Raw genomic sequence first — 27,356 nt, 5'->3', positions numbered from 1 at the left:
CTGTGGCTTTATGATAAATCTTGACATTGGGTAGTATGAGAACTTTCACCTCTTCTTCTCAAGAGTATCTTTATTATATTTGGCTTTTATGGTTTTTGTATAAAATGTAGAATACACTTGTACTTTCCACAGGCGAGAAACCTCTTAGAATTTATGTTTACTTAGGATTGCGTTTATGGGTAAATTCAGAAGAAAACTGAGATCCAATCCAACAGCATGATATGTCATGTTATTTAGATCACTGGCAGTCTTTTTAAAAGTATTTTTAGTGGTTTTTGTTTTTTTTTGTGAAACACTATGCTTCGGGCTTACTCCTTGCTCTGCACTCAGGAATCACTCCTGGCGAGGCACGGGGAACCATAGGGGGTGCCAGGGATCAAACCCAGGTAAGCCATGTACAAGGCAAATGCCCTACCTACTGTATACTATCTCTCTGGTCTCCTCAGGGCTTACTTCTGACTCTCTACTTAGGATCACTCCTGGTGGGCTTCAGAGGACCATATTCCATGATGGGGATCAAATCAGGCTCAGCTGTACCCAAGGCCTTAACACCTGTACTGTCTTTCTGGTCTTCATTTCCTTTTGTACTCAACCACTTCCTCTACCCCAGTTCTTGGCCATGAATGAACTGATTTCTATCCTGATGTTTGTCTTTTCCAGAATGTCACACAAATAGAACTGTGTATGTTGACTTGAGATCCTGCTGTCTCTCACTTAGCATAAAGCATTTTAGAATTGTCTGTTTAGTGCAGATATGTAGCTCATTTCTTTTGGTGGGGAGAGGGCACTATTGGCTCAGTGCTTGGTCAATCCCAGCAGTGGTCAGAGGACCTTGTGATGCCGGGGATCAAACCTGGGGCTCTGGCACACAAAACTTGCGCCTGAGCCTGTTGAGCTGTCTGCCCAGCCCAGTGATCCTTTTGATCACTGAGTAATATTCCATCGTACAAATGAATTCATTCATCTGTGGAAGAACATTTGCTTTGAGTTGGGACAGTTATGAGTAAAATCACCAATCTTAGGGCATAGTGTATGTGTGTAATTTTAAGTTTTCACTTCTCTTGAGCAATTATCTGGGAGTGCATTTGTTTGCTGAGTCATATGGTTAAGTATATATTTAACTTCATAAGAAATTGCCAATTTTTCCCCAGAGCATCTGTACTATTTTTCAGTCCCGATAGCAATGTGGGAGGGTTCCAATGGTTTGACAGTTTTGGCAGCACTTGTTATTGTCAGATCTGTGTTGGATTTGGCCTTTGAATTTGAGGGTTTTCTTTCTTACCATTATAAGAGAAGGGTAGTGATAACTCCCAGTGATAACTATTTTATTTATTTTTTATTTTTTGAGCCACACCCAATAGTGCTTAGGAGTTACTCCTGGCTCTGCGCTCAGAAATTTCTTCTGGTGGTGCACAGAGGACCATATGGGATGCCAGGGATTGAAACCAGGTCAGCCACATACAAGTGGATACCTTATCCACTGTACTATTGCTTGGGCCCTATGGCCATTTTACGTTGCCAAAGAATCACATTATTATCTGATCTAAGAAGAGTCACGCAAACCTAAGAACAGTCACGCAAAGAGTCAGGCTAACCATAGATAGCCGTACTGGTGCTGTGGACATTTCTCATTCTCCCTCCATGGAAGATTAGAACGTTTTGAATGTCAGCTCTGTATTTTAGGCATTTCCTATCTTGAAAATTCAACCTCCCGAATCTAGGAATCAGGAAGCTACATTCCTTATAGCTCTAGGAGAGGCATTTTTCTGCACTCTGCCAATTAAATACACCCAAAGTGAGTTTTTTCTTAACTATTTTGAAGAAATTTGAAAATACAGAAAAGTAGGGCCATAGAGACAGTACAGTGGGTAGGGCGCTTGCCTTGCATGCGGCTGACCTGGGTTCAATTTCCCGCATCCCATGTGGTCCCCTGAGCACCACCAGATTAATTCCTAAGTGCAGAGCCAGGAGAAACCCCTGAGCATTGCTGAATGTGGCCCAAAAACAAAACAAAGAAGAAAATACAGAGAAGCAGAGAGAAGAGTATGAGGAGTGCTCAGTGATTCAACAATGCCCCCACCTCTCCCATCCATCCTCCTCTTCCCTATGCTTTTGTAATAAGAGCTCCAGACAGAGATTGTATTTCTTTTTTCTTTTTGGGTCACACCTGGTGATGCACAGGGATCACTCCTGGCACTACACTCAGGAATTACTCCTGGTGATGCTCAGGGGATCATATGGGATGCTGGGAATCGAACCTGGGTCGGCCGCATGCAAGGCAAATGCCCTACCTGCTGTGCTATTGCTCCAGCCCAGAGATTGTATTTTCATATTTCACCTGTAAAAATTCTGGGGCTCCTATCAGAATTTGATTGGGAAGTGAGTTCAGAGTGGGAGGCAAACAGGAAAAATCAGTTCTGATATGAACAACAGAAATCTTGGGGCTTTCTGTGTCTGTCTAGGACACATCTAGGAACTGAGAGTGATTTCGTCCAAAGGAGCTGGGTTGTTTAGCCACCAATCCCACCACCTGGTATGGGTAGAGGAATGCTCCCAGGCCCTTTCATCACTGGCTCTCTTCTGCACACCGAAGGCAGGTGGGGGACTTCCCCGAGGTCAGGAGGGGTCCTGAAAAGGAGAGTCAGAGGGAAAGCATGCAGAATTTCTCACTGGTCCAGAGCTTAGGATTCTGGCATGTGATGTCCCTCCAGCTTGCTGACCTTTCATTTCCCATTGCCCTCACCCTTTTGCGCCAAGATGACCCCTTCCAACACTCAAGCTCCAACAAGGGAGAAAACTGAAGAGGAACTGAAGACACCCTTTTACACAGGCCCTGACTGGCATCTTGTCCACTTCACTTCCCAGCTGCCCAATAGCCAGAGCGTGGCCACTCTGATGCAAATGAGATGGGAAAACGCAGTCTTGGATGCCCTTTATCACCCTGCTGAAAAATCCCTTGAAAATCCCATGGAAAAAGCAGCAAGAGGATGCTTGGTGGGTAAAAGCTTCTTATCTTCCAAGTGAGCAATTTAAAAGAATTAGCAGGGGCTGATGCTATAGTACAGCGGGGAGGGTCATGCTTTGCATGTAGCGACCTGGGTTCGATCCCTAGCACCCCACATGGTCCCCCCTGCCTAAACATTGTCAGAAGTGATTTCTGAATGCAGAGCCAGGAGAATACCTGATCATCGCCAAGTGTGACCCTCCCTCCTCCCAAAAAAAAGAAAAATCGCAGTATGTCTGAAATCCCCCTAAGCCTTCTGTCGTGTTTCATTAACCTGCTACCATTGGTGTCCGTCTAGTTTAAAGCCCAAAGTACAGCCATGAGGATTAGGCATCTACTCTATTCTGAGGTAACAGCTGTGGAGACAGAAAATTTCCCATTGTCATGGAGTTTCAATTCTACAGGAAGTGGCCAGTAGAAATACGAACACAGAGCTCAGAGGATCTCAGTGGTGATAAACACGGAAAGAAATTGAGCTTGGTGGTGAGAGGGGACTGTGGCAGTGGTGGGGAGGGGAAGCTTCTGTGAGGATGTGACCTTTGAGCTGAGAATTTGCGTGAACAGTTGCTTCCCTCAGGATGATGCTACCTGCTGTGGAATTGCTGGATCTTGGGGTAGGTGAATGTTTAACTTTATAGGGAGATGCCACCCTCTACTCCTAAATAGTGGCTCCTTCCATATGTCCACCCGCTGTGGCTGGAGATTTTCAGCTGCACCTTATCTCTGCTGACTCTTGACAACCGGACCCTTCTTTTTGGATTTTGTTTTATGTCGGGGCCACACTGGTGGTGCTTGGGAGCTTCTGCCAGCATGCCATTTTGGAGGCCCCACTCTCAGGATTAAATTTGGGACTTGGGGATTGAACCCGGGGCTGAGGATCAAACCCGGGGCTCCTGCGTGCCAGGCATACCCGCCAGTCCTTTGAGCTGTCTCCCGGCCCAATAGGGTCACGCTTTCATTTGCATCCTTCTGGAAGCTGGTGGTGGTGTCACATTGTTATTTGGAGCCGAGCCGTGTGTCCCTAATGAGGGTGGGAAGCGCTCTTGCACATGCTTATTGGCCATTCATAGTTCTTTGTGTGTCGAGTGTCTGCTGAGTGCTGTCGGTGATTTTTAAAAATTGGTTTCTTGGTCTGAACAAAAGAATCAGGTTCCTCAGCTGAGAGAGCAGCAGGGGACAAATGTGGAAAGAGGAAGGAGGGGTGTGGGGGGGGGGCCTGTCCTTCGCAGAGGAGAGCCTGCCACGGGCTCATCCTGGTGCCTGGTCTCTGGGAAAGTCAGCGTTGGCCTCCTCTGCTCTTAGCTGCTACCCAGACGGTCTGAGACAATTTCTACACCGGGGGCGCTTGTTTGCTGGAGTCTCGCATTGCTATCCCAGCCACTTTCCTTCCAGTACGGGGGAACTCATGTATTTGCGGGGTGGAGACCAGCCCAGGCCGGCAGGCTGTGCCCTGCTCCAGAGCTCACGCCGAAATGCGGAGGTCCTCCTTCTGGGTCATCCAAACCGCTCTCCTCCACACGCCTGCCACCACCACAGTCTGTTAGGTGGGGACACCCTGGGGCTTCTCCACATCTTGGCTTCCAAAGAGGGGACTTGGGGTCTGCCCTCATCCTTTGGCCTCTGCGGTACTGATTGAATGGGCCTGGGAAGCTGCTGCTAGACTGACTTCTGGGGGCAATCAGGCTTGCTCAGAGTTGGGATTCTCGGAAGGGAGGACTGAGCCTGAGGCCCAGAGGGAGGATTAAGTACTAAGGACAACAACACTGCCCCTGGCTGTGCGGCTGCTATGTTCTCACAGGCTCCGGAAACCCTCATGACAAGCGGGGCCGTTGCAGCCCACTCCTGCCTCAGGCCAGGAAACCCCTGAGCACCTCTGTCAGCTCAGGGGTCCCTGGTTTAGGACCTCCTCGGTCCCTGAGCCCTGACGCTGGGCTCCTCAAGCCCTCATGCTCTCTGGGCCTGATGACATGGGAGACCAGGTGACATGCTGGCTCTAGCGGCAGGACTGGGCCAGGCCAGGCAACGGCAACTGTGTTAGCCGATGCTATCTGGCTCCCGGGCCACACTCCAACGGGCCACTCAGCCTCAGCTCCAGCCAGGTTCCTCTTTTCTCTCCTGAGCCTGAGTTGGCGGAGGAGTTGGGGGAGGCCTGCATGTAGGAGGGGGCCTTCCTGTTGCTGGCCCAGCCCCCAGGGCCTTAACCTCAGGTTCCTCCTTGTTCAGTCCCTGCATTGGCCTCAGCTGGTGCCCTGAAGGCTCTGGTTGCCTCCAGGCCCCATGGTGTCCTCACTTCCAGGCACTTCCTCATTTGCTGGGCCAGCCCCACCCCATCCCAGTCATAATCACCTGGTGTCCCCATACCCCCCATCCCCCATCTCTGGACTGTGTCTGCTATGCTCCTGTCTGTATCATCTTCTGTCTGGGCCTGTCTCTATCATCTTGGCCCTTCTTCTTTTTATTTTGCTTGGGTTGGGGTGCATTCCCAGCACCCCCCCCCCGCCCCCTTATGGCTGTGAGGCTTTAGGCAAGGGTCTTGACGTTTCTGGAAAAGGAGGAATGACCGCAGTCTCAAAGGGTATGGTGGGAGTTCAATGAGTGGACATGTGGGACAATGCCTGCCTGTCACTCGTGCTCGGGTCGTGATGGCTCTTTTGAGAGCCTGTAAAATCATCAGACTCTAGCAAATCAACCACCACAAGCGGCGTGTTGGGAAAGCTGGCGGGTTTCAGATCCCGTTTGAGAGATATTCTTTCAGAGACTGGAGCAAAGTGCTTGCCTTTCCCATGGCCAACCCAGGTTCGATCCCCAGCACCCTGGATGGTCTCCCACCAGGCATGATGCCTGAACACAGAGCCAGGAGTAAGCTCTGAGCATTGCCGGGTGGGGCCCACGCCAAAAAAAAAAAAAAAGAAATATTCATTCATTTGACTCCTCCAATACTTTAGGAAATAGGTTTGATTTCACTCTCCATTGTACAGACTCGAAAGCTGAGAGCCGGAGACACCAAGTGACTTGCTCGAGGTGGCCAGATAGGAAGAGACAGAGAAGAGACAAAGCTGGCTTCAGTCTAGTCAGACACTGACCTTCGTGGGACAGCGAAGACTGACCCCTAGTTGGGGGTGAAATTTGAGTTGACTTCTGAGCCCTTTGCCCTTCCCATATAGACCTTAAAGGCTGAGGTCTGGACCCAGGGTGTCTGGGTCAATGTTTTAATCTCTCTCTTCCCTCCCCACTGTCCCTCCTCCCTCCCGCCACCACCCACCACTGACTTCCTCCTTCACTTGCTTGGAGGCTACACCACATCCCGCTGACCCTCAGGCCACACCACCTGCATCATGAGGGGGCTTGGACCCTCCAACACGCTCTTGCTTCTGCTGCTTCTTCTGACTTTGGCCGGTGAGTTGGGGGGTGGGGGTGTGCTTCTGCAGCTGCGGGCTGAACCCTTGGGCTCAGTTTGGGGCCGGCAGAGAGCAGGGAAGTGAGAGAACCCAGGTTGGGGGAAGGTTGGAACAAGAACAAATACCCCCTTGTTCCCAAGCCCTTAGGCCTCGCCCCGTCCGCGATTAAGCCTTTGGTCAAAGCAGGAGGAGGGGAGTCTTGGGGTGTCACCACCAGGTCTGCTGCTTAGTTCCATAGTCTGAGGCTTTGCAGCCTTGACCCCAGCCCGAACGCAGGTCGTGCTAGACGGTCATCTCTTGTTGCTTTCAGACCCTCCCTCCCCAGTTTCTAGAGCCCTGCCCCCGCCCCCAGTTTAAGCGGTATGCCTCAGTTTATCTTCTTTTTCTCTTCTCAGACATCAGCCCGGTCCAGGCCCAAGGAGGTAGGCTGACATAGGGTGCAGCCCCCACCTCTCAGAGCCCCTGTCTGTGCTTGCCGTGTCTCTCCAAACCTCCCCCTGTGGCCCCTCCTCCTCCACCCCAATGCCCTTGACCCTCCTTCACCTCAGGGCCCGTCGCCCAAGGATGCAGCTGCTCCTCCTTGAGCCCTGGGGTGCTGGCAGGGATCGTGCTCGGGGACCTGGTGCTGACGCTCCTCATCTCGCTGGCTGTGTACGCCCTGGGCCGGCTGGTTCCTCGGGGCCGAGGGAACTCAGAGGGTGAGTACAGGGGCCAGACCCTGGCCTGGAACACAGGCCTTGCGTGGCAGGGAACGGTGGGTTCCTGGACCACAGTCATCCAGCGGGGCTAGTTCTGCATCCAAGAACTGGTCCCAATTCCCCACCTTATCTGTCTCTGCACCCTTCTTCTCCCCGCTCTAATCCCTGAACCCCCCCACCACATAGTGCCCCGGAAACAGCGCATGGCTGAGACAGAGTCACCATATCAGGTGAGAAAATTGGCTTCCTTTTCTCACACTCTTGGGCCCTGGGGTGAGGAGGGTTATCTCTGTACTAAATCTTCACCAGTCCCTCCAGAACCGAGACCCTCAAGTTGTCTCCTCAGTGTCATCCCAGACCCTTATAGACTAATGGGACCGACCTGTCCACAATCTCTTTGATCTCGCATCACTAATGGCAGTTTGGCTTGTGGGGGGCGTGGGGGGGGCACTCAGCCTTTGGCATGACTAAGGTGGGCTCCAGATGATTGGAGTCTGACCGGGCTGCCAGGATGCTTTCAGTGGGAGTTGTCATAGGTCAGAAGAAATAAATCAGTCTACTTCCTAGAATCTGTAGTGAGAGGTTCTAAATGCCTTGCAGAAGTTGGACAAAAATGAGAAATTTCCCAGAAAAGCCTACCCCAAATTCACAGTTGTGCATACAATCCAGGGCATGGTGTGAGGAAGTATTTTTGAAATCCTTTACAAGGAACACAGGGCAGAGGTCAGAGGGCACCACCGCCAAGGCCACTGCCCTTAACCCTTTAGGGGACCATGGGCATCCCTGAATGGAAGCCAGACAGACCGTTCCCCAGAAAGATGCAAAGATGCTGCCCCAGCCCTATGCCTCTGATTTCAGGGATCCTGCCCTCGATGTCCTAGAACCTCAGCTCTGAAGCCTGTTTTCATACTTTCCCATGGTCAGCGCTGCTTTACCTGCCTAAAATGCCCCTTTGGAGAGTCTCAGACTTTCACATTGGGCCCTGGGAGGTTTGAAAGACTGAAGGGGTTTGCCAGTTCTGGGGGAAATTAGATATTTTAAATTTTAATTTAATTTTTTTTGGGGTGGAGGGGGATTTGGGCCACACCAGCAAGGCTCAGATTACTCCTGGCTCTGCACTCAGGAATTACTCCTGGCTCTGTGCTCAGGGATCACTCCTACTGGTGCTTGGGGGGATCAGATGGGATTCGGGAATCGAACCCCAGAAGCCACATGCAAGGCGAGCATCCTGCCCGCTGTACTATTGCTCTGGCCCCAAGAGCAATGAGATTTTAGGGCTGTGTGTGTGTGTGTGTGTGTGTGTGTGTGTGTGTGTGTGTGTGTGTGTGTGTGTGTGTGTGTGTGCCCCTGATGAGTCTGTGTCTTCTGTTAATGGGCTCAGGGCTGGGGACACACAGCAGAACTAGTGGTAGTGTTGAGGCAACAGACTTGGAGCACAAGAACAAATGGGGGAGGCCCCGGCAGGAAATAAAGGCAGCAAGTGGGAGGTGACAGTGGCCCTGGGTGGGAACTAGAGCTGGAGAAACCGACCAGCTAGAGACTTGGGAGAGAGGACCTGCCCCTGGGAAGAACACGGGGTACAGGTAACAGTAGCTCCTGCAAAGGCCCTGAGCTGGGGCAGATGGGAGATGAGGCACGGAGAAAGGGGAGCACTGAGGCTGGGCCCTTTCAGCTGACAGCAGCCACCAGGGCCCTGCAGTGATTATATACAAACTCACTGCTTCTCTGAACCTGGGCTAGACTTGGGTTCTGGGGGTGAGATGGGGTAGGTGACTATGTCACGGATCCAGAAATGGCTAAATGGGTGGGAGGTTTGGGAGAGGGGTTCTTTTGTTTATTCTGTGTGTGTGTGTGTGTGTGTGTGTGTGTGTGTGTGTGTGCGAGTGCGCATGTGTATGTGGAAAGTTATTGGGAGGACCTGTCCACGGGCAGTCCCTCATCCTGCCCATGCTGCCTCTCATCCCTTTAGGAGCTTCAGGGCCAAAGGTCAGATGTCTACAGCGACCTCAACACACAGAGGCCATATTACAAATGAGCCCAAAGCCTGCAGTTGACAGCCTGATGCAGTCATTCCTGAAGTCTACCACCTGCTCCTTTTTTTTTCTTTTTCCCCTGCCACACCTAGCAGTACTCAGGGATTGTTCCAGGCTGTGTGCTCAAGGACCATATGCAGTGCCTGGGATCAAACCTGGGTCAGCCAGGTGCAAGCGAGTGCTCTACCCACTGTACTAACTCTCCAACCCGCCACTGTTCTTATGCCCAAAGATGTAATGCACAAAGTGCCTTCCTGAGACATTAGACCCCTCCCAACTCTGTCCCCAAATAAACATGGAACACAAACTCACTGTTGCTCCCTGACCTTGGGCTAGAGTTGGGTTTTGGGGGTGGGATGGGGTAGGTGACGATGTCACAGATCCAGAAATAGCTAAGTGGGTGGGAGGTTTGGGGGAAGGATTCTTTTGTTTATTCTTTGGTGGGGCTTGGGGGGAGCCCCCAAATACTATCTGGGGCCCAGGACCCACTCCTAGGGTACTCCACCAACCGAGCCAGACAGCTCAATGTGAGGGTCCCAGGATGAGGCCCGGCTCCTACTCTGTGGCTCTCAGGGCCCTCCAGGGCTGTACCCAGTAACACTTGGGGACGGGGCCTGTGGTGCCAGGGATTGACCCAGGGTCCAGCAAGTCCTGGTACTACCTCCCTGGACTCTGGGGAGGAGTTACTGAAGGGAGAATCACAACTAGAAGAATTCCAATTCCTTTATTATTTGACTGGGTTTCTTGTGCTGCTCTCACACCCGGGGAGGAGAGGTCATGGGTCAAAGGCTGCAGTCCGGGGTCAGCCCCTGCCAGGCATGTTGATGTAGATTTTGCCATCTTCTGGGTGGAGAAGAGAAAGCCTGAGAGGCCTGAGCACCCAGGCCTGACCACCTACACCCCCACTCCAGGGGAACCCCCCCAGTCAGGGCTTTCCTCAGGAGTTCCCCAGCCCCCCCTCCAGGGCTTCCCCGGGGGCTCCCTCCCCAGGGACCCCATCCCTCCGGGGCCCTGATTCACCCCTGCCCTCACCTTGCGGGGGCTGGTGGCGTGGGCGAAAACATGCAAATACTCCCACCACTATCAGCAGGGACACGGCGGCATCTGCGGCCACCAGGCCTGCCAGGAGCGACAGGGAGAGGGGCCCACACCCAGAACAGGAGCCTGGGGGCACAGAGAGAGGGTGTTGAGGGGTCTGCAGCCAGCCGCTGGGCTGTGGGTGTGCTGGGGACTCCTCGGGAGAGGCTCAGGGTACCACTTGGTCATAAGGTGGGAGGGAGGAGGATCCTGAGAGCTGCTGGGGGGGCAGGGCAGGCAGAGGGGGAGGAAAGGGGACACCTCACCTTCGGCCATCTGAGCTGCGGCCACTGTGGAGAGAGCGGGAAAGTTAATCAGCAGGAGCCGGGTGCTGGGGGGGGGGGCGGGAAGATGGCTCCCTGAATCAGGTGAAGGAAAAAAGTGATGTCCTGAGAAACACTTCCCCCCCAGAGCTCAAGTAAGGGTGGGGTGAGATGGGAAGGGGAGGTCCCTCCAGACACACAGACAGAAAAGCAGAAGTAGAGGCAGCCACAAGAAGGCGCAATGAACAGGCAGCCCCTCTAAAATTCAGAGTCCCTCCCCCCAAAACCAGACCCCAAAGCTGACAGGATCCCCGGAAGGAAGGGCTGGGGGATGGGTCTCTCAGTGCTGTCCCACAGAGGTCACCCAGGCCACCCTTCTCCCAGATCCCATTTGCCACCCCACCCCAACGCCTTTAGAGCCATGGGCTTCACCTGGGAGCAGAAGCAGGAACAAGAGATCTCCTGGCAGGACCATGGTGGCAGGGGGGCTGAGAGGGGTCTCCAGAAGGACTTTGGTCCAGAGAAGCCTGAGTAACAAGTGGGGCACAAAGAGGTAGCAAGAACGGATGTGGCCTTGGTTGCTTCCTGTCTGAGGGGGAGGGAAGGGGAGAGCTGGTAAGCCCCTGGGCCTGCCTTTGGGGGACACACCACAGAAGAGCAAGAGAGCCCAGAGGCTGCTGTGGGTGTCCAGCTGAGGTGGCAGGAACACAGCGGGTGGCGGGGGGGAAAGGGGGGGGCAGGGAGGGTCTTGGGAAGATTCTGGAAGGAGCGTCAGTACCAGAAGCTGCAAACAAGCAGATGTGGGTGTGTATGAGCAGGATTCAGGCTGGTGGAAGCTTCTGGCCAGAGCAACTGAAAAGAGGAGGGGGGGCAGGATGAAGGAGGGGGCCGGATGGAAGGAGGCGGGCAGGTTCTGGAGAAAGGCTGAGGTTTGGGCCACAGGCGTTGGAAGCGCCTGCTCCATCTCCCTGCGGGGAAGTCCATGACCACAGCTGCCTCTGTGAGTTCAGATTAGTCCGGTCTGGAGATAGAAATGTGGGGGCCGATGGCTTATGGAGAGTATTTAAAAGCCACAAGGCTGGATGAGCTCACCAAGGAAGTGAGCACAGACAGAGAGAAGCCCCCCCCCCTCACCCCCACACCAAATGTGGGTGAAGACGAAGAAGCAGCCAGGCAAAAGGAAAGGGAACAGGAGGGTTGGAGAGATGCCAGGAGGGCCGGAGTCTGCTAGCAGGCAGAATCTGATGAATAGGTCAGCGCTGTGGAGGGGCCGCAAGATGGCATTGGAGTGCCAGCCGCCCACTGCAGTGTCAGGGGCAGAGAGAAGGGGAATTCCTGCCTGCTTAGTTCACAGTGCTACAGGCCCCATCCCTGCAGTGGAAACTGTTATTTATTATTATTATTGTTTTGTTTTTTATTTTGGGACCACAGATACTGGTGTTCAAGGGCTCTGTGCCCAGGGTTCACTCTTGGTAGTGCTTAGAACATATGTGGTGCCAGGGAGTGAACCCAAGACAGATACATGTAAGGCAAGAAAGAACGTTACCCACTATGCTATACTATCTCTCCACCCACTGTGTGTGTGTATGTGTGTGTGTGTGTGTGTGTGTGTGTGTGTGTGTGTGCATGTGTCTATGCTGCCAGGGATTGAACCCAGAGTCTCACACATAAGCATAAAGTTCTTTTTATGGAATTGGGGTGGGTGTTGGGCTACACCCAGGGTCACTCCTGGTGGGGCATAGGGAACCAAAGGCTGTGCTGGGTAAGAACCCAGGTCTTCAGCATGCAGGGCCAGTGCCTTTCGGCTATACAACCTCAAGGCCCAGTAAAAGATTTTTTGTTTGTTTGTTTTGTTTTGGGAGCACACTTGGTGTTGCTCAGGGCTTACTCCTGGCAGTGCTCCAGGGACCATATGCAGTGCCAGGGATCGAATCTAGGTGGGCCCCGTGCCTTGCTCATTTAATCTATCACTAAATGATTTTTAATGAATGAGTACTTTAAGCACGACCTCTGAAAAAGAAGAGAGTAGGGAATTGGTGTCATTTTCACCTAGTGACCTTTCCTACCTGGGAACCAAGAATTTTGGGGCCCCTTTTCCCCGGATCTAATAATAATGAACTCCTCGGCCCAGGATCCGGCAGTCCAGCACCCCTTAAAGTCTAGGTTCCTGAAGTTTTCCAGTTGTCGACTACCCCAAGCCCCATTTCCAGCCAACCAAAGCAGGGAGCCCCGGTAACTCAAAGACCGCCCCGCCCAGTCAGAGCAGGCTTCGCTGGAGCGTGACGCGGGGAGTCCCAGGGACTGGGGGTGGGGTTCAGCCCAAGACTGGGCGGTGCCAAAACACCAGTTTAAAAACTCGCGGGACGTCAGCTCCAGGACTGGGGGACCCGGCGGCGGCTCCGCGGGGAAACAGCGAGGCTGGCGCAGCGCCGAGGCCGGGGCCCTGGGGGCCCACAATCCGCGCCACGGAACCCCAGAGGTAACTGGGGAGGATGGGGAGGTGCTCGGCTCCTTTAGACTGGGGTTGGGGGCTGGGAGGAGGGCTGCGCGTGGGACTCGTGAGGCCCTGAGAGTTAGTGCGTCGGGTCCCGAGTCCTGGGTGCAGAGAGTGAAGGTACGGGTTTGGAGGAGCAAAATGGGTTCCAGATTCTTGGGTCGTGATGAAGGTTCTATAAGAATTTGGACTTTAGGGCGCAGGAGATTGGGAATCTGGGATCGTGGGTCCTGTAGACTCCCGCACTCCCGTCCTGTGGAGAAGTTGTGTGTGGGGGTATTGTAAGCTGGTGGAGGGGATCCCCGGCGACCCGAACTCTGTCCCAGAAAGAGCGGCTGGACTAAACTCCTGGAGGTGTGAAGGCTGAAAACCTGTCTCAGGACCCTGAGCGTCAGGTCCGGCCCCACTCATGCCGGGACCTCGCCCCCGCGCTGGGATTTCCCGAGTCGCCCCGATTCAGGGTGCCTCCCCCAACCCCCACCCCCCCCGCCGTGCAGGAATTCCCCACGTGCGGGGATTCCGGGAGCACCACGCTCGGCCGCGCGCCCCGCCCCGCAGCCAGACACCTGCGCGCGGGCGGCGGCGGATGGGCGGGATGGAAGATTCCCCTGCGCCGGCGCCGTGACGTCACGCGCCGCGGTTGGATAGTTTCCGAGCCGCAGCCCCGCCCCCTCCAGCCCCGCCCCCTTAACCCTTACCCGGCCAGAGCCCGGGCTCTGCGGCGGATGGCGGGAAGTGAGAGGCTGGGACCCGGGAGGCGGGTCGTGCGAACCCGGCGAGGGAAACTGGGACTCGTAGGGCCTGCGTGCCTGCGTCTTGGAGTGCGAAAACCCCGACTCCGGCGAAATGGGGCCTTGGCTCTTGGGTCCGACGCAGTTGCGTGGTCTAGACCTGTGGGATACCGAGATGCTAGGGAACTGTGGGGATCTGGGACCCGGGACCCCGGGCTCGGGATTATCAGGTCCGCTTCAAAGGCCAGGCAGGGTGGGAACCGGGACGTGCGTCTCCTGAAGTGTGGTTCCGCGACCACCAAGCTGGCCTCGGAGCCGGGGAGGGGGGGGATGTGGAGTTTCTACGGAAGTGGGGAGGGTGGAAATGCATCGAGGTGCCCTCCTCCCCCTACCACAATTTCCACCACGCTGCTGGAAAATTGGGTCTGAGGGGAAAGTGCAGAGCAGGGTAAAGGAAAGGAAACGGCGGAGGCGGGCGACTCACCCCAAATCTCAGGCTGGCTTTGGAGTTATCAGCGACTTCTGTGGGCCACTTTTTTCCGCGCGGGAGGGTGCTGGAGGCGAGGTTGGGGTGCCCAGATCTGCCCCGCCCTAGCATGTTCTGGTGACTCGGGCCTCTGATGACTTTCTTCCCACCTCCCCTCTGCAGTGGGCCGGGGTGACCGCAGTCACTGCCCGTCCCAGACAGTGAAGAAGCTCCTGGAAGAACAGAGGCGCCGCCAGCAGCAGCCTGATGCCGGTGGGGTGCAGGTGGGCGCCCCTCTCCTAACCCTGGTCATTCCGCTGCTCTGAGGCAGGCTGGGCAGGGGGTCCTGCTTGCAGACAGGGCTGATGAGACCCTGAGGGGCACTATGGGTGGGAATGGCTCCAGAGGAATCAAAAAACTCAGCTCTTGGGCTGGGGAGATAGTACAGCCCGTAAGGCGCTTCCTTTGCATGCAGCGGAACTGGGTTCGATCCCCAGCATCCAATGTGGTCCCCTGAGCACCTCCAGGAGTGATTCCTGAGTGCAGAGCCAGGAGTAACTCCCAAGCATCCTCCAAGGTGTGGCCCCAAAACTGAAGAACTCAGCCCCTTCCCTTCTTCCTCCTCTCTCTCCAGGGCCAGTTCCCACCCCCTGCAACTCAATCCCTGACCCCTTCTGTGAGTGCCAGGGAGCCTGGTAAGTCTGTGTGCACCCCTGTTTCCTTCTCCTCTGCAACTCCTCCCAACTCTTAGAACTCTGGGCATCTGAAGAGACAGCTGCTGTTCTTGTTGGTACCCAGTAACAGTGTGAACCCCAGATTCTCAGGAGCACAGAGTCTGGGTCCCAGCCTTTCAAGACTCCAGGGCCCTTGGCCCTCCCTCCTTCTGCTGTGGGAAGGCGGGCTCTGCCCTCAAGCTGTAGCTGCGTCTTCTCTGACTCTAACCCCACCTGCCCCGTCTCCCCCTCTCACATAGGTCATCCGCACTTCCCACCGCAACCGGAGACAGTGGGTTCAACACCTGCTGGCCTGGCGCCCCCCACGACTTTTCCAGACTGGGACCCCAGTACACATGCAGCCTACACAGACAGCTCCTTCTCCTACCCGGCTTCTGCGGCTGAAGGCTTCCTGACACCTGAGTTCTACACCCCCTCAGTCCCAGGGCGGCCCTGTCCATTCTCCCCCGGGATGGAGGTGAGATATGGAGGAAATAGGTGCAGACGGGCCCCTAAAATGTCTGGTTGTGAGGAAAAGTGAGTGTGTGTGTGGGGGGGTCCCTTGGTAGGACGCATTTGGTGGCCAAGAGCTGCCTCCCCAAAGGAACAAAGAGAGGGGGACCAAAGACGATGGTCAATGGACGGTTAATTCAGAACCAGATAGCCTATTATAGATAATCCGAGGGGGCCCAAGGTACAGAACTGCACATAGGTGTGACTGATCATTCACAGAGATAAAACGTTTCGATGGAGGTAATTCTTTTGGGGGGATTAACTTAAGGAGATGATCTGTCTGAGAAATCTGCCTAGGGGCGATATTCCATCTATATTGCTTTTTTTCTTTCCCTTGCTGCTAGTACATATTAAACAATTAAGTTTACTTCTTATTAATATTTGAAGTTATTTGGATAAACACAGTAAGAAATAAAGATTCCAAAACTTAGTTCTCTGGGCTCCGGGAGCTAAGGTTAAAAGCCAGCTGGGCATGCCCAGAGTGATAGCACAGCGGGGAGGGCGTTTGCCTTGCACATGGCCGACCCAGGTTCAATTCCCAGCATCCTATATGGTCCCCCAAGCACCACCAGGAGTAATTTCTTTCTTTTTTTTTTTTTTTGCTTTTTGGGTCACACCCAGCGATGCTCAGGGGTTACTCCTGGCTCTGCACTCAGGAATTACTCCTGGCGGTGCTTGGGGGACCATATGGGATGCCGGGGATCGAACCCGGGTCGGCCGCGTGCAAGGCAAACGCCCTACCCGCTGTGCTATCGCTCCGGCCTCCACCAGGAGTAATTTCTGAGTGCAGAGCCAGGAGTCACCCCTGAGCATTGCTGGGTGTGAACCCACAAGCAAAAAGAAAAAGAAAAAGGAAAAAAAAAGCTAGCTGGGCTTTTACTGCTAAGTCTTAAGGTCTATTTAGCTTTTTCTACCCCATGCGGTCCTGTTTTTTAGGTCATTGTGGCTTCTGTCAAGATTGTGCTTTATGATTTCTAGACTGTCCCATATCGAAGGCAGGGTAGCTTTGCTACTTGCCCTGGATCCACCCAGAGATCCCATGCCAGGTGGAGGGACCCAGCTTTTTTGGGGTGTTAGGAACTACGGCAAGTGAAGCTTGAGTCAAATAATTATGATGGATGCCTAAGAGTAAATATATTTCAGAGTCAATTAACTCCCAAATATTAGGAGCATAGCATTAACGGTCTTACTGTGTTAAAGCAAAGAGCTTTGCTCCCTAGTAAAATATGAAAAGGTTGGGGCTGGAGCGATAGCACAGCGGGTAGGGCGTTTGCCTTGCACGTGGCCGACCCGGGTTCGATCCCCGGCATCCCATATGGTCCCCCAAGCACTGCCAGGAGTAGTTCCTGAGTGCAGGGCCAGGAGTAACCCCTGAGCATCGCTGGGTGTGACCCAAAAAGCAAAAAAAAAATATATATATATATATGAAAAGGTTACAGGGGACGAGAAAAGCAAGTAATTCACTACAGATACACAATCTAGAGTCACCAGAAGGTTTGATTTTATAAGTAACCAAGCCTGACTTGGGGAATGGAGTAGCTAACAGGATAAAAGGTAAAGCACCAAGGAAAGTGGGGATTAGGGGAGCTCATAAGAGTGGGGAGGAAAAGGGCCAATACACTGATGAAGCCTAAAACACTTGGGGTTAACATCCAACATCTGATCATTCCTATACCTCATTCTGAGATGTCTGGGTTAGCATTCATCCCATTCCTCAGAGGGGAAAACTGAGGCTCAAGAGTCCAGGGTTGCTGGCCGGGGGCGGGGGGCGCAGGGTGTGAATACTCAGCATTCTGGATATATGCGGTGGGCTGGGAAGAGGGACTTCTCAGCTCACTGGCTGTCCTCTCTCCCCTGCACCCTTCAGGACCCCCTGGATACTCGGCTTTATGCAGAGCCCCCCTTGGCACAGGCAGGGTCCTGGAGAGGTTCTGGGCTCCCCTCGGAACCCCCCCAGCTTCCCCCTGTAGTGACCGGCCCATCCCTGGAGGCAGCCCGTGCCCAGATGCTGGCTTTGGGGCCCCAACAGCTTCTGTCCCAGGACGAAGAGGGAGACACGTGAGTATTGGGGAGCGGAGTCCGTGGGCTCCTGACCCCCCTGGGCTGTGCTCACTGCTTCCCTCCCACTGTCTGCAGGCTCCTGCATCTGTTGGCTGCGAGGGGGCTGCGCTGGGCTGCCTATGCTGCGGCGGAGATGCTCCAAGCCTACAGGCGTCTGGACGTCCGTGAGCATAAGGGCAAGGTGAGGGCTGGCGCCTGGGCTCCTAGGTTTAAGGACAAGGGGCCTGGGGGCCTGGGACTCCCAGTATTCATAGGGGAGGGGTTGAAGTCTGGGACTGACCTTTCCTGCACCCTGCAGACCCCTCTCCTGGTGGCTGCCGCTGCCAACCAGCCCCTAATCGTGGAGGATCTGCTGAACCTGGGGGCTGAGCCCAACGCCACTGACCACCAGGGACGCTCTGTCTTGCACGTGGCTGCCACATATGGGCTCCCAGGAGTCCTCTCGGTACGGCCCCTGACAACTGGGCTGAGTGGGGTGGACAGAGTCTGGATTTTGCTCCCCAAGCCTCAGCGGCCGTGGGCAGACTCAAGTCTAGCTCTCCGCTTCTCTTTCTGCCAGGCCGTGTTCAATTCGGGGGTCCGGGTTGACTTAGAAGCCAGAGACTTTGAGGGTAAGTAGGTTCTTGGCCTGGGGAGGCTGCTGGGGAGGTGGGCTCGGTGCTCCAGGTGCAGTGCTCTCACTGTGCCCTCTCTGCAGGCCTCACCCCCCTCCACACTGCCATCCTGGCCCTCAACGTTGCCATGTACCCGCCTGACCTGTGTTCCCGGGTGCTGAGTACTCAGGCCCGGGACAGGCTGGCTTGTGTCCAGATGCTGCTGCATATGGGAGCTGATCACACCAGCCAGGTGGGCCGGGCAGCTGGGACCTCCCCGGGCCATGCTCACTCTGCCTCTTCCCAACTGGGGGACTGGGAACTCGATCCTGCCTTTGCCTGTAAATCCATAGAGAACAAATACTTGATAAACTGAGGTGTAAGGAATTAAAAAACAAAACTTGGTGGTTGTGTCAAAGAAGGGAATAAAAGAAATCAGCCACCACTTTTTTTGCGGGAGGCCTCACCCAGCAGTGCTCAGGGGTTACCCTTGACTCTGCACTCAGGACTCACTCCTGGTGGTGCTCAGGGGGACCCTATGGGATGTGGAGGATGAAACCCAGGTCAGCTGCGTGCAAGGCAAAGGACCTCCCCGCTGTATTATTGTTCCAGCTCCCACTCTTTTTATTTTTTAGCAGTGCTAGGGATCAAATCCCGGGTTCCACCCATGCAAGGCCATGCATGTGCTCTGCCTCTGTCACAGCCCCAGCCCTCCAGAACCCAGCTCTCCGCACTTCGATTATTTTGTTCATTGGGCTTTGTTTTGGGGCCACAGCTCAGTGGTGCTCAGGGTTTGCTCCTGGCTCTGTGGTCAGGGATCACTCCGGTGGGGCTTGGGGGGACTATATGAGGTGCTGGAGATAGAACCTAAATCAATCTCATGCCAGGCAAGCGCCTTAACTCCTGTACTTTCTCTCCAGCCCTTATTTGTGTTTTGTATTGTGTTTTGTTGGCGAATTTTGAAACCAGAACAAGTGCAGAATTAGGATGATGAGCCCCTCAGCCCAACATCCGTGACCAGCACTGCCACCCATCCTGCTCCCTTTATTTATCTGCACTTTCCTTTATTTGTTTTTGTTTTCGTGTCACACCCAGCGGTGCTCAGGGCTTACTCCTGGCTCTGCACACAGGAATCACTCCTTGTGTGCTCAGGGCACCATACAGGATGCCGGGGATTAAATCCTGGTCAGCTGCGTACATGGCAAACACTACCCACTGTATTATCGTTCCAGCCCCAATACTGGTGTTTTTATTATTATTTATTTATTTATTCGGTTTTTTTGCTCTTTGGGTCACACCCGGCAATGCACAGGGGTTACTCCTGGCACTTCACTCAGAAATTACTCCTGGCGGTGCTAAGGGGACCATATGGGATGCTGGGATTCAAACCTGGGTCGTCTGTGTGCAAGGCAAATGCCCTATCCACTGTGCTATCACTCCAGCCCCAAATACTGGTGTGTTTAAAAGGATAAAAGAACACTTTTTTACCTTGATACTGTTATATCCCCTTAAGAAATGAACAGTTGGGGCTGGAGCAATAGTACAGTGGGCAGGGTGCTTGCTTTGCGGGCGGCCGACCAGGGTTTGGTTCCCGGTATCCCATAGGGTCCCCTGAGTGAGCCAGGAGTGATTCCTGAGTGCAGAACCAGGGGTAAACTGAGCATTGCTGGGTGACCCCAAAAGCCAAAAATAATACCCAAAAAAACAACAGCAGTTGGCCAGAGCAAGAGAATACAGAGATTAAGGAGGGAGCCAGTGCTAAGAGCAAACCCTGATCACTCCGGGTTGGCCCCTTCCCCCTTAGGAATGTGAATGCTCCATGCCATCCTCTTCTTAGTAACTCAGCTGTATGAGGCCCCCTGCAGGTTGCCTGCAAAGAGGAAATGATGCGGAAGGCTCTCGGGCTCCATGGGAGGGGCTGGGTCAGGCTCTGTGAGTGGGGACTGACCGCTGTCGTGTCCCCTCCCTGCAGGAGATCAAGAGCAATAAGACAGTCCTGCACTTGGCCGTGCAGGCCGCCAACCCAACCCTGGTTCAGCTGCTGCTGGAGCTGCCTCGGGGGGACTTGCGGGCCTTCGTCAACATGAAGGTGGGCACCGAGGGCAGGGCAGTGAGCTGTGGTCGGGAGGGGACAGCATCCGAGACATGGCCTGGGGTCCATGAAGGACGCATAGAACAGAGAGGGGTGCGGTTGTTGTGGCGGGAGGCGCTCCTGGATGGGAAGGAGGGGAAGGAGGGCACGAAGAGGCGGGGACTGGCAGAGTGGGCAGCGTGAGGCCCGGGGCCCCTGCCTGCTGGGCACTCTTCTTACCTCCCGCCGCTGTCCCCAGGCCCATGGGAACACAGCCCTCCACATGGCGGCTGCGCTGCCCCCTGGGCCAGCACAGGAGGCCATCGTGCGGCGCCTGCTGGCCGCGGGGGCAGACCCCACCCTGCGCAACTTGGAGAACGAGCAGCCAGTCCACCTGCTGCGGCCCGGGCCGGGCCCTGAAGGGGTGAGCACTGTCCCCCAGCCCACCCCCAAATCCCTGCGACCTGTGATCCCACCCATCCCTGGCTTTATTTATTTTATTGTATTGGTTTGGGGGCCACACCCAGCGGTACTAAAGGATCACTTCTGGCGGGCCTTGGAACCCAGGTCAGCAGCATGCAAGGCAAGTGCCCTGCTGGCTCTACTATCTCTCCAGCCCCACCCCATCTCTGACTTTAGAGGGTGATTTGCAATAGCAAAAGGCAGCCTGATACTTCCTCTAACCCTAACTTCACAGTGTCCCCTCGGGGGCTGGCCAGAGGGTTTGATCCTGAGCACTGTACTGAGAGTCACACTGGGTGTGGTGTGAACAACAAAGCCCAAATGTCACTGCGGCCTCACTGTTGGGTCCCCTATCATATAATGGTACCTTCTGACATCTGCTTCCACATGGTGGCTGCGCTGCCCCCCCCCCCCCCGCCCCCGCCCCTGGGCCAGCACAGGAGGCTATCGTGCGACACCTACTGGTCGCGGGGACAGACCCTCTAAAGATGGTGCAAGGGTTAAGGCACATGCCTTTGCATGCTGCTGACCTGGGGGGCCTGGGGAGCCCCCAGCACTGCCGGGCCTGTGCATTCTTGCATCCAGCAGCCCTTGCATTGAACCACCCAGTTGTCTGAGGATGGCTGGCAGAGCCCCATTCTGGACACTGCTTGGGAGGCCCCCCAAAACGTATGACCGCTGATTCCAAACCTGAATGCTGACCCTCAGGTGTGATCTTTGATCCCCAAGCATGACCTCCTATCCCTAACCCTGACCTCACAGGGGGATTTCTGACCTCCAAAATGTGACCTCTTTCCCCCCTCCCTATTACTAACCCCAGTCTGGGAACTCCCTTTCCCTGCTGCGCCAGTTCTGGCCCCAGGGCTTTTTCTCTATGTGTGAAGCCAGACCTTCAGCACCTAGCCCAGAACTGCACTCTGAACCTCTAACCCAGCCCATACCCTCCACTTTCCATCTCTGAGCCCTCGACTCCAAAGAGTGTGCACCTGCTCCGCCCTAACCCCACACCCCTCTCCCCTGCCCTGTCTGTCCACAGCTCCGGCAGCTGCTGAAGAGGAGCCGCGTGGCGCCACCCGGCCTGTCCTCTTAGGACTCGAACCCAGACCCTGGACTGATTTTCCAGTCCCCACCGTCCCGTAGGACAGCCAGCGTATGCTCATGTTGCAGATCCATGATGATGTATGTGCAGTGTCCAGCCACTGGGGTCTTACATTAAAACCCCAAAATGGCTGCGGGGGGAGACAGTCCCCAATATTTGGGGCAAAGTGATACCCCCCTTCCCTGCCCACCAGGAGCCCTTTAATGGTTTCTGTGAAATCGAGGCTCCTTGGTTGTTTCTGAGAAACATCCCTTCCCCCACAGGGATCTGTTGGGGGTCCCTCCTCAAACTCAGCTCTTCACCCCTGGAATTTCAGGTGTGGTTCCTTGACATTGTATAGGGTACCCCCAAAACAGCATCCCACCAGCACTCTGAAGCTCACCCCCTACCCTGCCCAGGACCGTGCAGGCCTTTGACTCTGAGCAGTGGCCCCATGTCCTACCGCGGCCTAGTTTGGAAGATAACCCTCCTCCTCCCGCCTGCCCCCCATTAAACTCCTTCTGGACTCGCACTGGTGCTGTCATCCGTCTCGGAAGCCTTGTTGCAGGGGAGGCGGCGCGTCTGCCTGATGAATGCTGGGCAGATGGATGAACGTGCCTGGGTGTGCATGGGGTCGACGCTGCTGTCAAGTTCAAGTCCCATCTGCCCCATCCAAGCACCTCCGGGTGCTGGGCCTGCCCATGTCACTCTGCCTTGGGTCAGAGTGTGACATGCCAGGGACACTTCCCTCTCCAGCAGCGTGGAGGTGCTCTTGGCTCTCCACCTTTACTTGGAGGTGTTCTCTATGGAGTTCACAGTTGGAGCTGGATAGTACAGGGGCTGGGGCACTTGCCTTGCACACAGCCAACCTGGGTTCGATCCCCAGTGTCCCATATAGTTCACCCGAGCCCCACCAAGGAGTGATTCCTGAGCACAAAGGCAAGAGGAAACCTACAGTATCACCGGGTTTGGCCACAAAACAAAACAAACATAAAAACAAAGGGCTGGAGAGACAGTACAGTGAATAGGGCACTTGCCTTGCATGCGACCTGAGTTTGATCCTCAGCATCCCATAGGGTCCCCCAAGCACCAGCAAGAGTAATTCTTGAGTGTAGAGCCTGGGGTAACCTCTGAGCATCGCCAGGTGTGACTCCTAAACAGAACCAAACAAGAATCAAAACAGTTTGTCCCAGTGGCTCTGGCTTGATAATACACTCATTCTTGGCTGCTTTGCCAGGGCTGTGTCACTTCCCACCTTCTAGCCCTCCCACATCATCCCAGCCTTAGCACCTGCTGTTCTAGAAAAACCTAATTAAGAAAGATCGCCACAATTCCCCTTTCATGCTTGCTCCCAGGGCCTCTGCTCTGACCTCTGTCCTAATCTCATCATCCCAGCAATTCCCCTCGCCCCCAAAGAGCCCTCTGACCCACCACTCCTCACCCCCACCACTCAGCCTCAGGGAACAAAGCCAAGAATACTATAAGGGCACATGCCAGTGTCTTCACCTCAACGCTTAAGACTTAAAACGGGTTGGAGTGATAGCACAACAGGTAGGGCATTTGCCTTGCACGCGGCCAACCTGGGTTCGATTCCCAGCGTCCTCCTATGGTCCCCTGAGCACTGCTAGGAGAAATTCCTGAGTGCAAAGCCAGGAGTAACCCCCGTGCATTGCCAGGTGTGACCCAAAAAGAAAAAAAAAAAGACTTAAAACAGTCATCACTTATGTTTAAGATTCTACAATCTGTAATGAAAATGAAAAAAAAAAAAAACACTCAAAAAACCAGGAGAAAGTAAAGAAACAAAAGATCCTGTGATCTGAACTGGGCTTGGCGGGGCAGTTCTGCTTCAGTCAGATGTGACCTGTCCACTGGAGGCCCAGTGGGCTGGACAGCTGGCGCTGCTGGGAGTGGGCCAGGCAGTGCTCCTGGTTGTGGAGTAGGGGAGCACTGCACTGGCCCTGCTCACTCCCAGAGGCCGCGTTCCTAGAGAACTGAGTCTGGCCAGTGGTCAGTCTGTGTGCTGAGTCCCAGTGGTCAGTCAGTCACATGGGCAGAAGCAGCTCAACAGAGCAGGAATTTCGGGAGTAGGCATTATTGGGATCTGCTAGGTTAAATTGCCCGCATTAATTGCCCTCCACTGGCATTCATATGTCCTTTTTAGTTTGTTTTGGGTCACACTCAGCTGTGTTCAGGGGTTACTCCTGGCCCTGCACTCAAGAATTATTCCTGGCAGCGCTCAGGGGATCATATTGGAGGCTGAAGATGAAGCCCGGGTCTGCTACATGCGAGGCAAGTGCTTTACCCGCTGTGCTATCACTCCAGCCCCAGATGTATTCTTGTGTGTACTCATGGTGACAGTTCACTCCAGAAGAATTTATGAACAGCTTGTATTTTAATCATGCTAAATGTATTTAAAATCCATTTTACAATTCATTGCATGGCATTGTTTAATGTCTGCATATTTTTTTGTGTGTGTGGTACTACCGAAAACAGGGTATTTCTTATCGTCCATAATATCTTAGCATCTTAGACTCTGCCAGTAAAGAGGTATGTATATCTGGACATATATTCACACAATACTAACAAACACACAACACTAACATGTAAAAATGTCTCTAGAGGGCCCAAGCAGGGAGGGTATTTGCCTTGCACACAGCTGACCAGTTTTGATCCCGGCATCCTATATGGTCCCCCAAGCAATGCCAGGAGTAATTCCTGAGAGCAGAACCAGGGGCAAGTGTGATGCAAAAAGAAAATAAAATGTCTCTAGAAATAGTGGGGGGGCTCCAAGTTATATTTGGCCAACTGGGCCAGAGGTTCATGCAGGAGCCCCAGGATGTGGTGTTATGTGAACCCTCCAGTGCCAGGGATTGTGAACTTGGGCACCCACTGTACTATCTCCTGACCCGAATGAATGGTTTTCATTGGGAAAAGAAAGGATGGCTTTCAGGCACAAGACTATCAAATGAGCAATAGTAGAGTTATTTTTCTTGCTGTAATTAAAAAAGTAACCTTTAAAATGAAGTAATCTATTGCCACTAAAATATAAACATTATTAAGGAATTACTCACTGAACATATTGAGCAAAATGACCCTTCATCTCCTATTCTACTCTTAGCCTGCTGATTATTCCTTGTTTAAAAAAGAAAGAAAAGCCAGGGGCCGGAGAGATAGTACAGTGGATAAGGAGCTTGTCTTGCAACTGCCAGCCTGGGTTCAATCCCCAGCATCCTATATGGTCCTCCGAACACTGAATGAAGTAATTACTGAGTGCAGAGCCAGGAGTAACCCATGAGCATTGCCTGGTGTGACCCCAAAAACTAGAAACAAACAAGAAACCTACAAAAAGCTTTTTCCCAGTCTGTAGATTTCTGCTAGGGTCAGCTGAGTACAACTAGAGATCTTATCAGTGACAGGAAATTTGCAAACTGAGTTCCCTGGGGAAGTGGCATTGTATTCAGCTAGTATCACACAAACATTTTTCTCCTAGTAGCTACTAGGTCTATATTTAATACGTATGACCTATATTTACATATGTATATGTTATAAATAGCCAACAGAGCTCATTGGTTCTTTGAGTGAATTAGCAATCACTGCTTCCTCAGCCATCTGTCAGAAAACTGGTATACTGACATTAGACTGTGGCACATTACTGCCGTCTGCTGGGAAGTTGTAGAAATGCAAATCTGCAGTACTTTAGAGGTGAGTGGTATCGTTTTCAGTGTGTGTGTGTGTGTGTGTGTGTGTGTGTGTGTGTGTGTGTTGGGGCCACACTAGATAATGCTCAGGGTTTACTCCTGACTCTGTGCTCAGGAATCATTCCTGGTGATATTCAGGGGATCTTGTGCAGTGTCAGGGATAGAACCAAGTTCAGCTTTGGCAAAGCAAGCACCTTAACCCCTACATTATTTCTTTAGCCCTGCCTGCCTGCCAGGGGCAGATGCTAGATTATTTATTGACCATTGCTCATTTTGAATATCTTGGGTACCGTGGCCACGCACTTCTGGAATCCTAGATTGTAAATGGTTGGGTTCCAGAGACATTTCTGTAGGGCACTAATCCATTTTGGGATTCAATTGGGCGTCTCCAACAGACCAGGGCTGTTGGTGTGTTAAGATGGCACCTGGAGGCACGTTGTGGGGGTAACAGCCAGGCCGATGAGCAGGCAGGGAGCCGGGAAGGGACAGCCCAGCGCCTCTGCCACCATGCGACATGGAGATTTAATCCTGGAACCTGCATACCTGGGCCTTGCTTATGGAAGCTCTTGGTCGCTGGGATTCCATCTGGAGTAGGCGAGGATATTGCATCTGCTCCATCTGGGGTGCCCTAGCGAAACTGGCGTGGTATGGGGCCTGGAGAGATCTCCAACTCTGTAGGTGTCTACTGGTACTCATTGCTGTGTCTCTTGACCAGGGATCTTGGTGTGCTAAGATGGCACTCAGAGGCACATTGTGTAGCCCCTGGATTTTTAATATATATATATATATATATAACAGTCACCACCAGCAATGCTTGGGTTGTTCAGGGTCACTCCCGGTGATGCTTTGGCAGTGCCTAGAGTCACCTGGTGGTGCTGGGGAGCCACCAGGCTACACTCTGGTCCTGGGATAAAGGATGCAGTGATAAGAATCAAACAGAGTCTGCTAGGCATGTGTTCTGCCACTTGAGTTATCTCCTGGGCCGATTCCACATTACCACTTGGAATTTGGCAGTGAACATATTACAGCAGGTGAGAAGATGTCCAGGTTGCCTGCAGTGAATTCCTAGTTTCAACCCTTCCTACATGGTGACTTGGGACACCTGACATAATTTCACTTTTTGTTTTTTTTCTTGCAGGGGGGATGTACACACTTGCTTCCCAGCATTCTGGCTCTGTGCTTAGGGTCAGTCCTGGCAGGTTTCAGGAACAGTAGATGGTGCCAGGGATTGAATCCTGGGTTGGCTGCATGCAAGATAAACACCTTACCCTGCTGTACTATTTCTCCAGTGCCATGATGCAACTTCTCAACCCCATTTTTGGGTTTTGTTTTGTTTTTTAGGCTACACCCAGTGATGTTCAGTGTTTACTTTGGCTCTGTATTCTGGGATCACTCCTGGCTGGGCTCAGGGAACCATACATGGTGCTGGGGATTGAACCCAGATCAGCTGCATATGAGGCAAGCGCTCTCCCCACTGCATTATCACTCTAGCCTCTTAGCCCCATTTTCTAATCCACTAATGAGGATAGTCATACTACCTACTTAATGGCACTATGATTGATTATCCCATCATGTAAAGCTTTCTGGTGACTGGCACAGGATGAGTGAGTGGCACTGCACATATGTCTCTATCTTCTCTTCCTCTTCCTCCTCCTCCTCCTCTTCCTTCTCCTACTCCTTCTGCTCTTCCTTCTCCTCGAAGTAAGGTAGTTTTTGTCGAAACTTATTTAGAAAGAAGTGAGGGAAGAGAAAGGGAGAGGCACGCATTGGAGAAAGAATACAGGCTTCTCCAGAATGGAAATAAGCATGCAAAGAAACAGATGAGCAAGTGGAATACGTGTTCAAGGGAGAACTCGTGCTTGAAGAACGAGCCACAACGAGGCAGCAATAAATAATGTCTCACAGCAGGGAGGAATAAATTCCAGTGTTTGCCACGCTGGACGCTGGGGGTGGGGTGGAGTGGGGGGATTCTTGTCACCTCCGCAAGACACCAAACAGGCTGA

At 53.4% G+C, this 27,356-nt stretch overlaps 3 protein-coding genes across 5 annotated transcripts; 2 read left to right on the top strand and 1 right to left on the bottom strand.

Moving 5' to 3' along the window:
- Nucleotides 1-3,470: 3,470 nt before the first annotated feature.
- TYROBP (transmembrane immune signaling adaptor TYROBP) lies at nt 3,471-9,429 on the top strand. The gene is made up of 6 exons (XM_055145921.1): nt 3,471-3,618; nt 5,983-6,400; nt 6,798-6,824; nt 6,951-7,100; nt 7,287-7,330; nt 9,070-9,429. The coding sequence occupies exons 2-6, from the start codon at nt 6,340-6,342 to the stop codon at nt 9,133-9,135; spliced, it is 348 nt and encodes a 115-aa protein (XP_055001896.1). The 5' UTR covers nt 3,471-3,618; nt 5,983-6,339; the 3' UTR covers nt 9,136-9,429.
- A 506-nt stretch (nt 9,430-9,935) lies between these two features.
- HCST (hematopoietic cell signal transducer) lies at nt 9,936-14,443 on the bottom strand. The gene is made up of 6 exons (XM_004600728.2): nt 14,183-14,443; nt 13,666-13,858; nt 10,906-11,062; nt 10,477-10,500; nt 10,166-10,297; nt 9,936-9,976 (listed from the first exon to the last, which is right to left on the bottom strand). Exons 3-6 carry the CDS (start codon nt 10,946-10,948, stop codon nt 9,936-9,938), a joined length of 240 nt encoding a protein of 79 aa, XP_004600785.1. The 5' UTR covers nt 10,949-11,062; nt 13,666-13,858; nt 14,183-14,443.
- On the top strand, nt 13,672-22,236 carry NFKBID (NFKB inhibitor delta). 3 transcript variants are annotated; one of them, XM_055145939.1, is made up of 12 exons: nt 13,672-13,832; nt 14,348-14,448; nt 14,799-14,859; nt 15,138-15,355; nt 17,258-17,448; nt 17,527-17,632; nt 17,750-17,896; nt 18,011-18,062; nt 18,149-18,297; nt 20,017-20,133; nt 20,375-20,539; nt 21,614-22,236. In XM_055145939.1, the coding sequence occupies exons 1-12, from the start codon at nt 13,814-13,816 to the stop codon at nt 21,665-21,667; spliced, it is 1,380 nt and encodes a 459-aa protein (XP_055001914.1). In that variant the 5' UTR covers nt 13,672-13,813; the 3' UTR covers nt 21,668-22,236. The 3 variants fall into 3 exon arrangements, with proteins under 3 accessions (XP_055001914.1, XP_055001913.1, XP_055001915.1); XM_055145938.1 differs by having other exon boundaries at nt 13,672-13,928; XM_055145940.1 differs by having other exon boundaries at nt 13,769-13,842.
- Nucleotides 22,237-27,356: the final 5,120 nt, after the last annotated feature.

This window comes from Sorex araneus, chromosome 8, assembly GCF_027595985.1.
Source record: "Sorex araneus isolate mSorAra2 chromosome 8, mSorAra2.pri, whole genome shotgun sequence".
Taxonomy (NCBI): Eukaryota; Metazoa; Chordata; class Mammalia; order Eulipotyphla; family Soricidae; genus Sorex; species Sorex araneus.
Note: the sequence above shows the minus strand (reverse complement) of the source record. Positions and strands in the feature narration are given on the sequence as shown.

Excerpts from the sequence above, each read along its gene's own strand:
- TYROBP (XM_055145921.1), top strand. The coding sequence starts at position 6,340 with ATGAGGGGGCTTGGACCCTCCAACACGCTCTTGCTTCTGCTGCTTCTT. Across the intron at positions 6,401-6,797 it reads GCTTCTTCTGACTTTGGCCG|ACATCAGCCCGGTCCAGGCC; the intron begins GTGAGTTGGGGG and ends TTCTCTTCTCAG. Across the intron at positions 7,331-9,069 it reads AGACAGAGTCACCATATCAG|GAGCTTCAGGGCCAAAGGTC; the intron begins GTGAGAAAATTG and ends TCATCCCTTTAG.
- NFKBID (XM_055145938.1), top strand. The coding sequence starts at position 13,814 with ATGGGGCCTTGGCTCTTGGGTCCGACGCAGTTGCGTGGTCTAGACCTG. Across the intron at positions 14,860-15,137 it reads TGTGAGTGCCAGGGAGCCTG|GTCATCCGCACTTCCCACCG; the intron begins GTAAGTCTGTGT and ends CCTCTCACATAG. Across the intron at positions 20,540-21,613 it reads CCGGGCCGGGCCCTGAAGGG|CTCCGGCAGCTGCTGAAGAG; the intron begins GTGAGCACTGTC and ends GTCTGTCCACAG.
- HCST (XM_004600728.2), bottom strand. The coding sequence starts at position 10,948 with ATGGTCCTGCCAGGAGATCTCTTGTTCCTGCTTCTGCTCCCAG. Across the intron at positions 10,501-10,905 it reads GTTCCTGCTTCTGCTCCCAG|TGGCCGCAGCTCAGATGGCC; the intron begins GTGAAGCCCATG and ends CTCTCTCCACAG. Across the intron at positions 10,298-10,476 it reads CGCAGCTCAGATGGCCGAAG|GCTCCTGTTCTGGGTGTGGG; the intron begins GTGAGGTGTCCC and ends CTGTGCCCCCAG.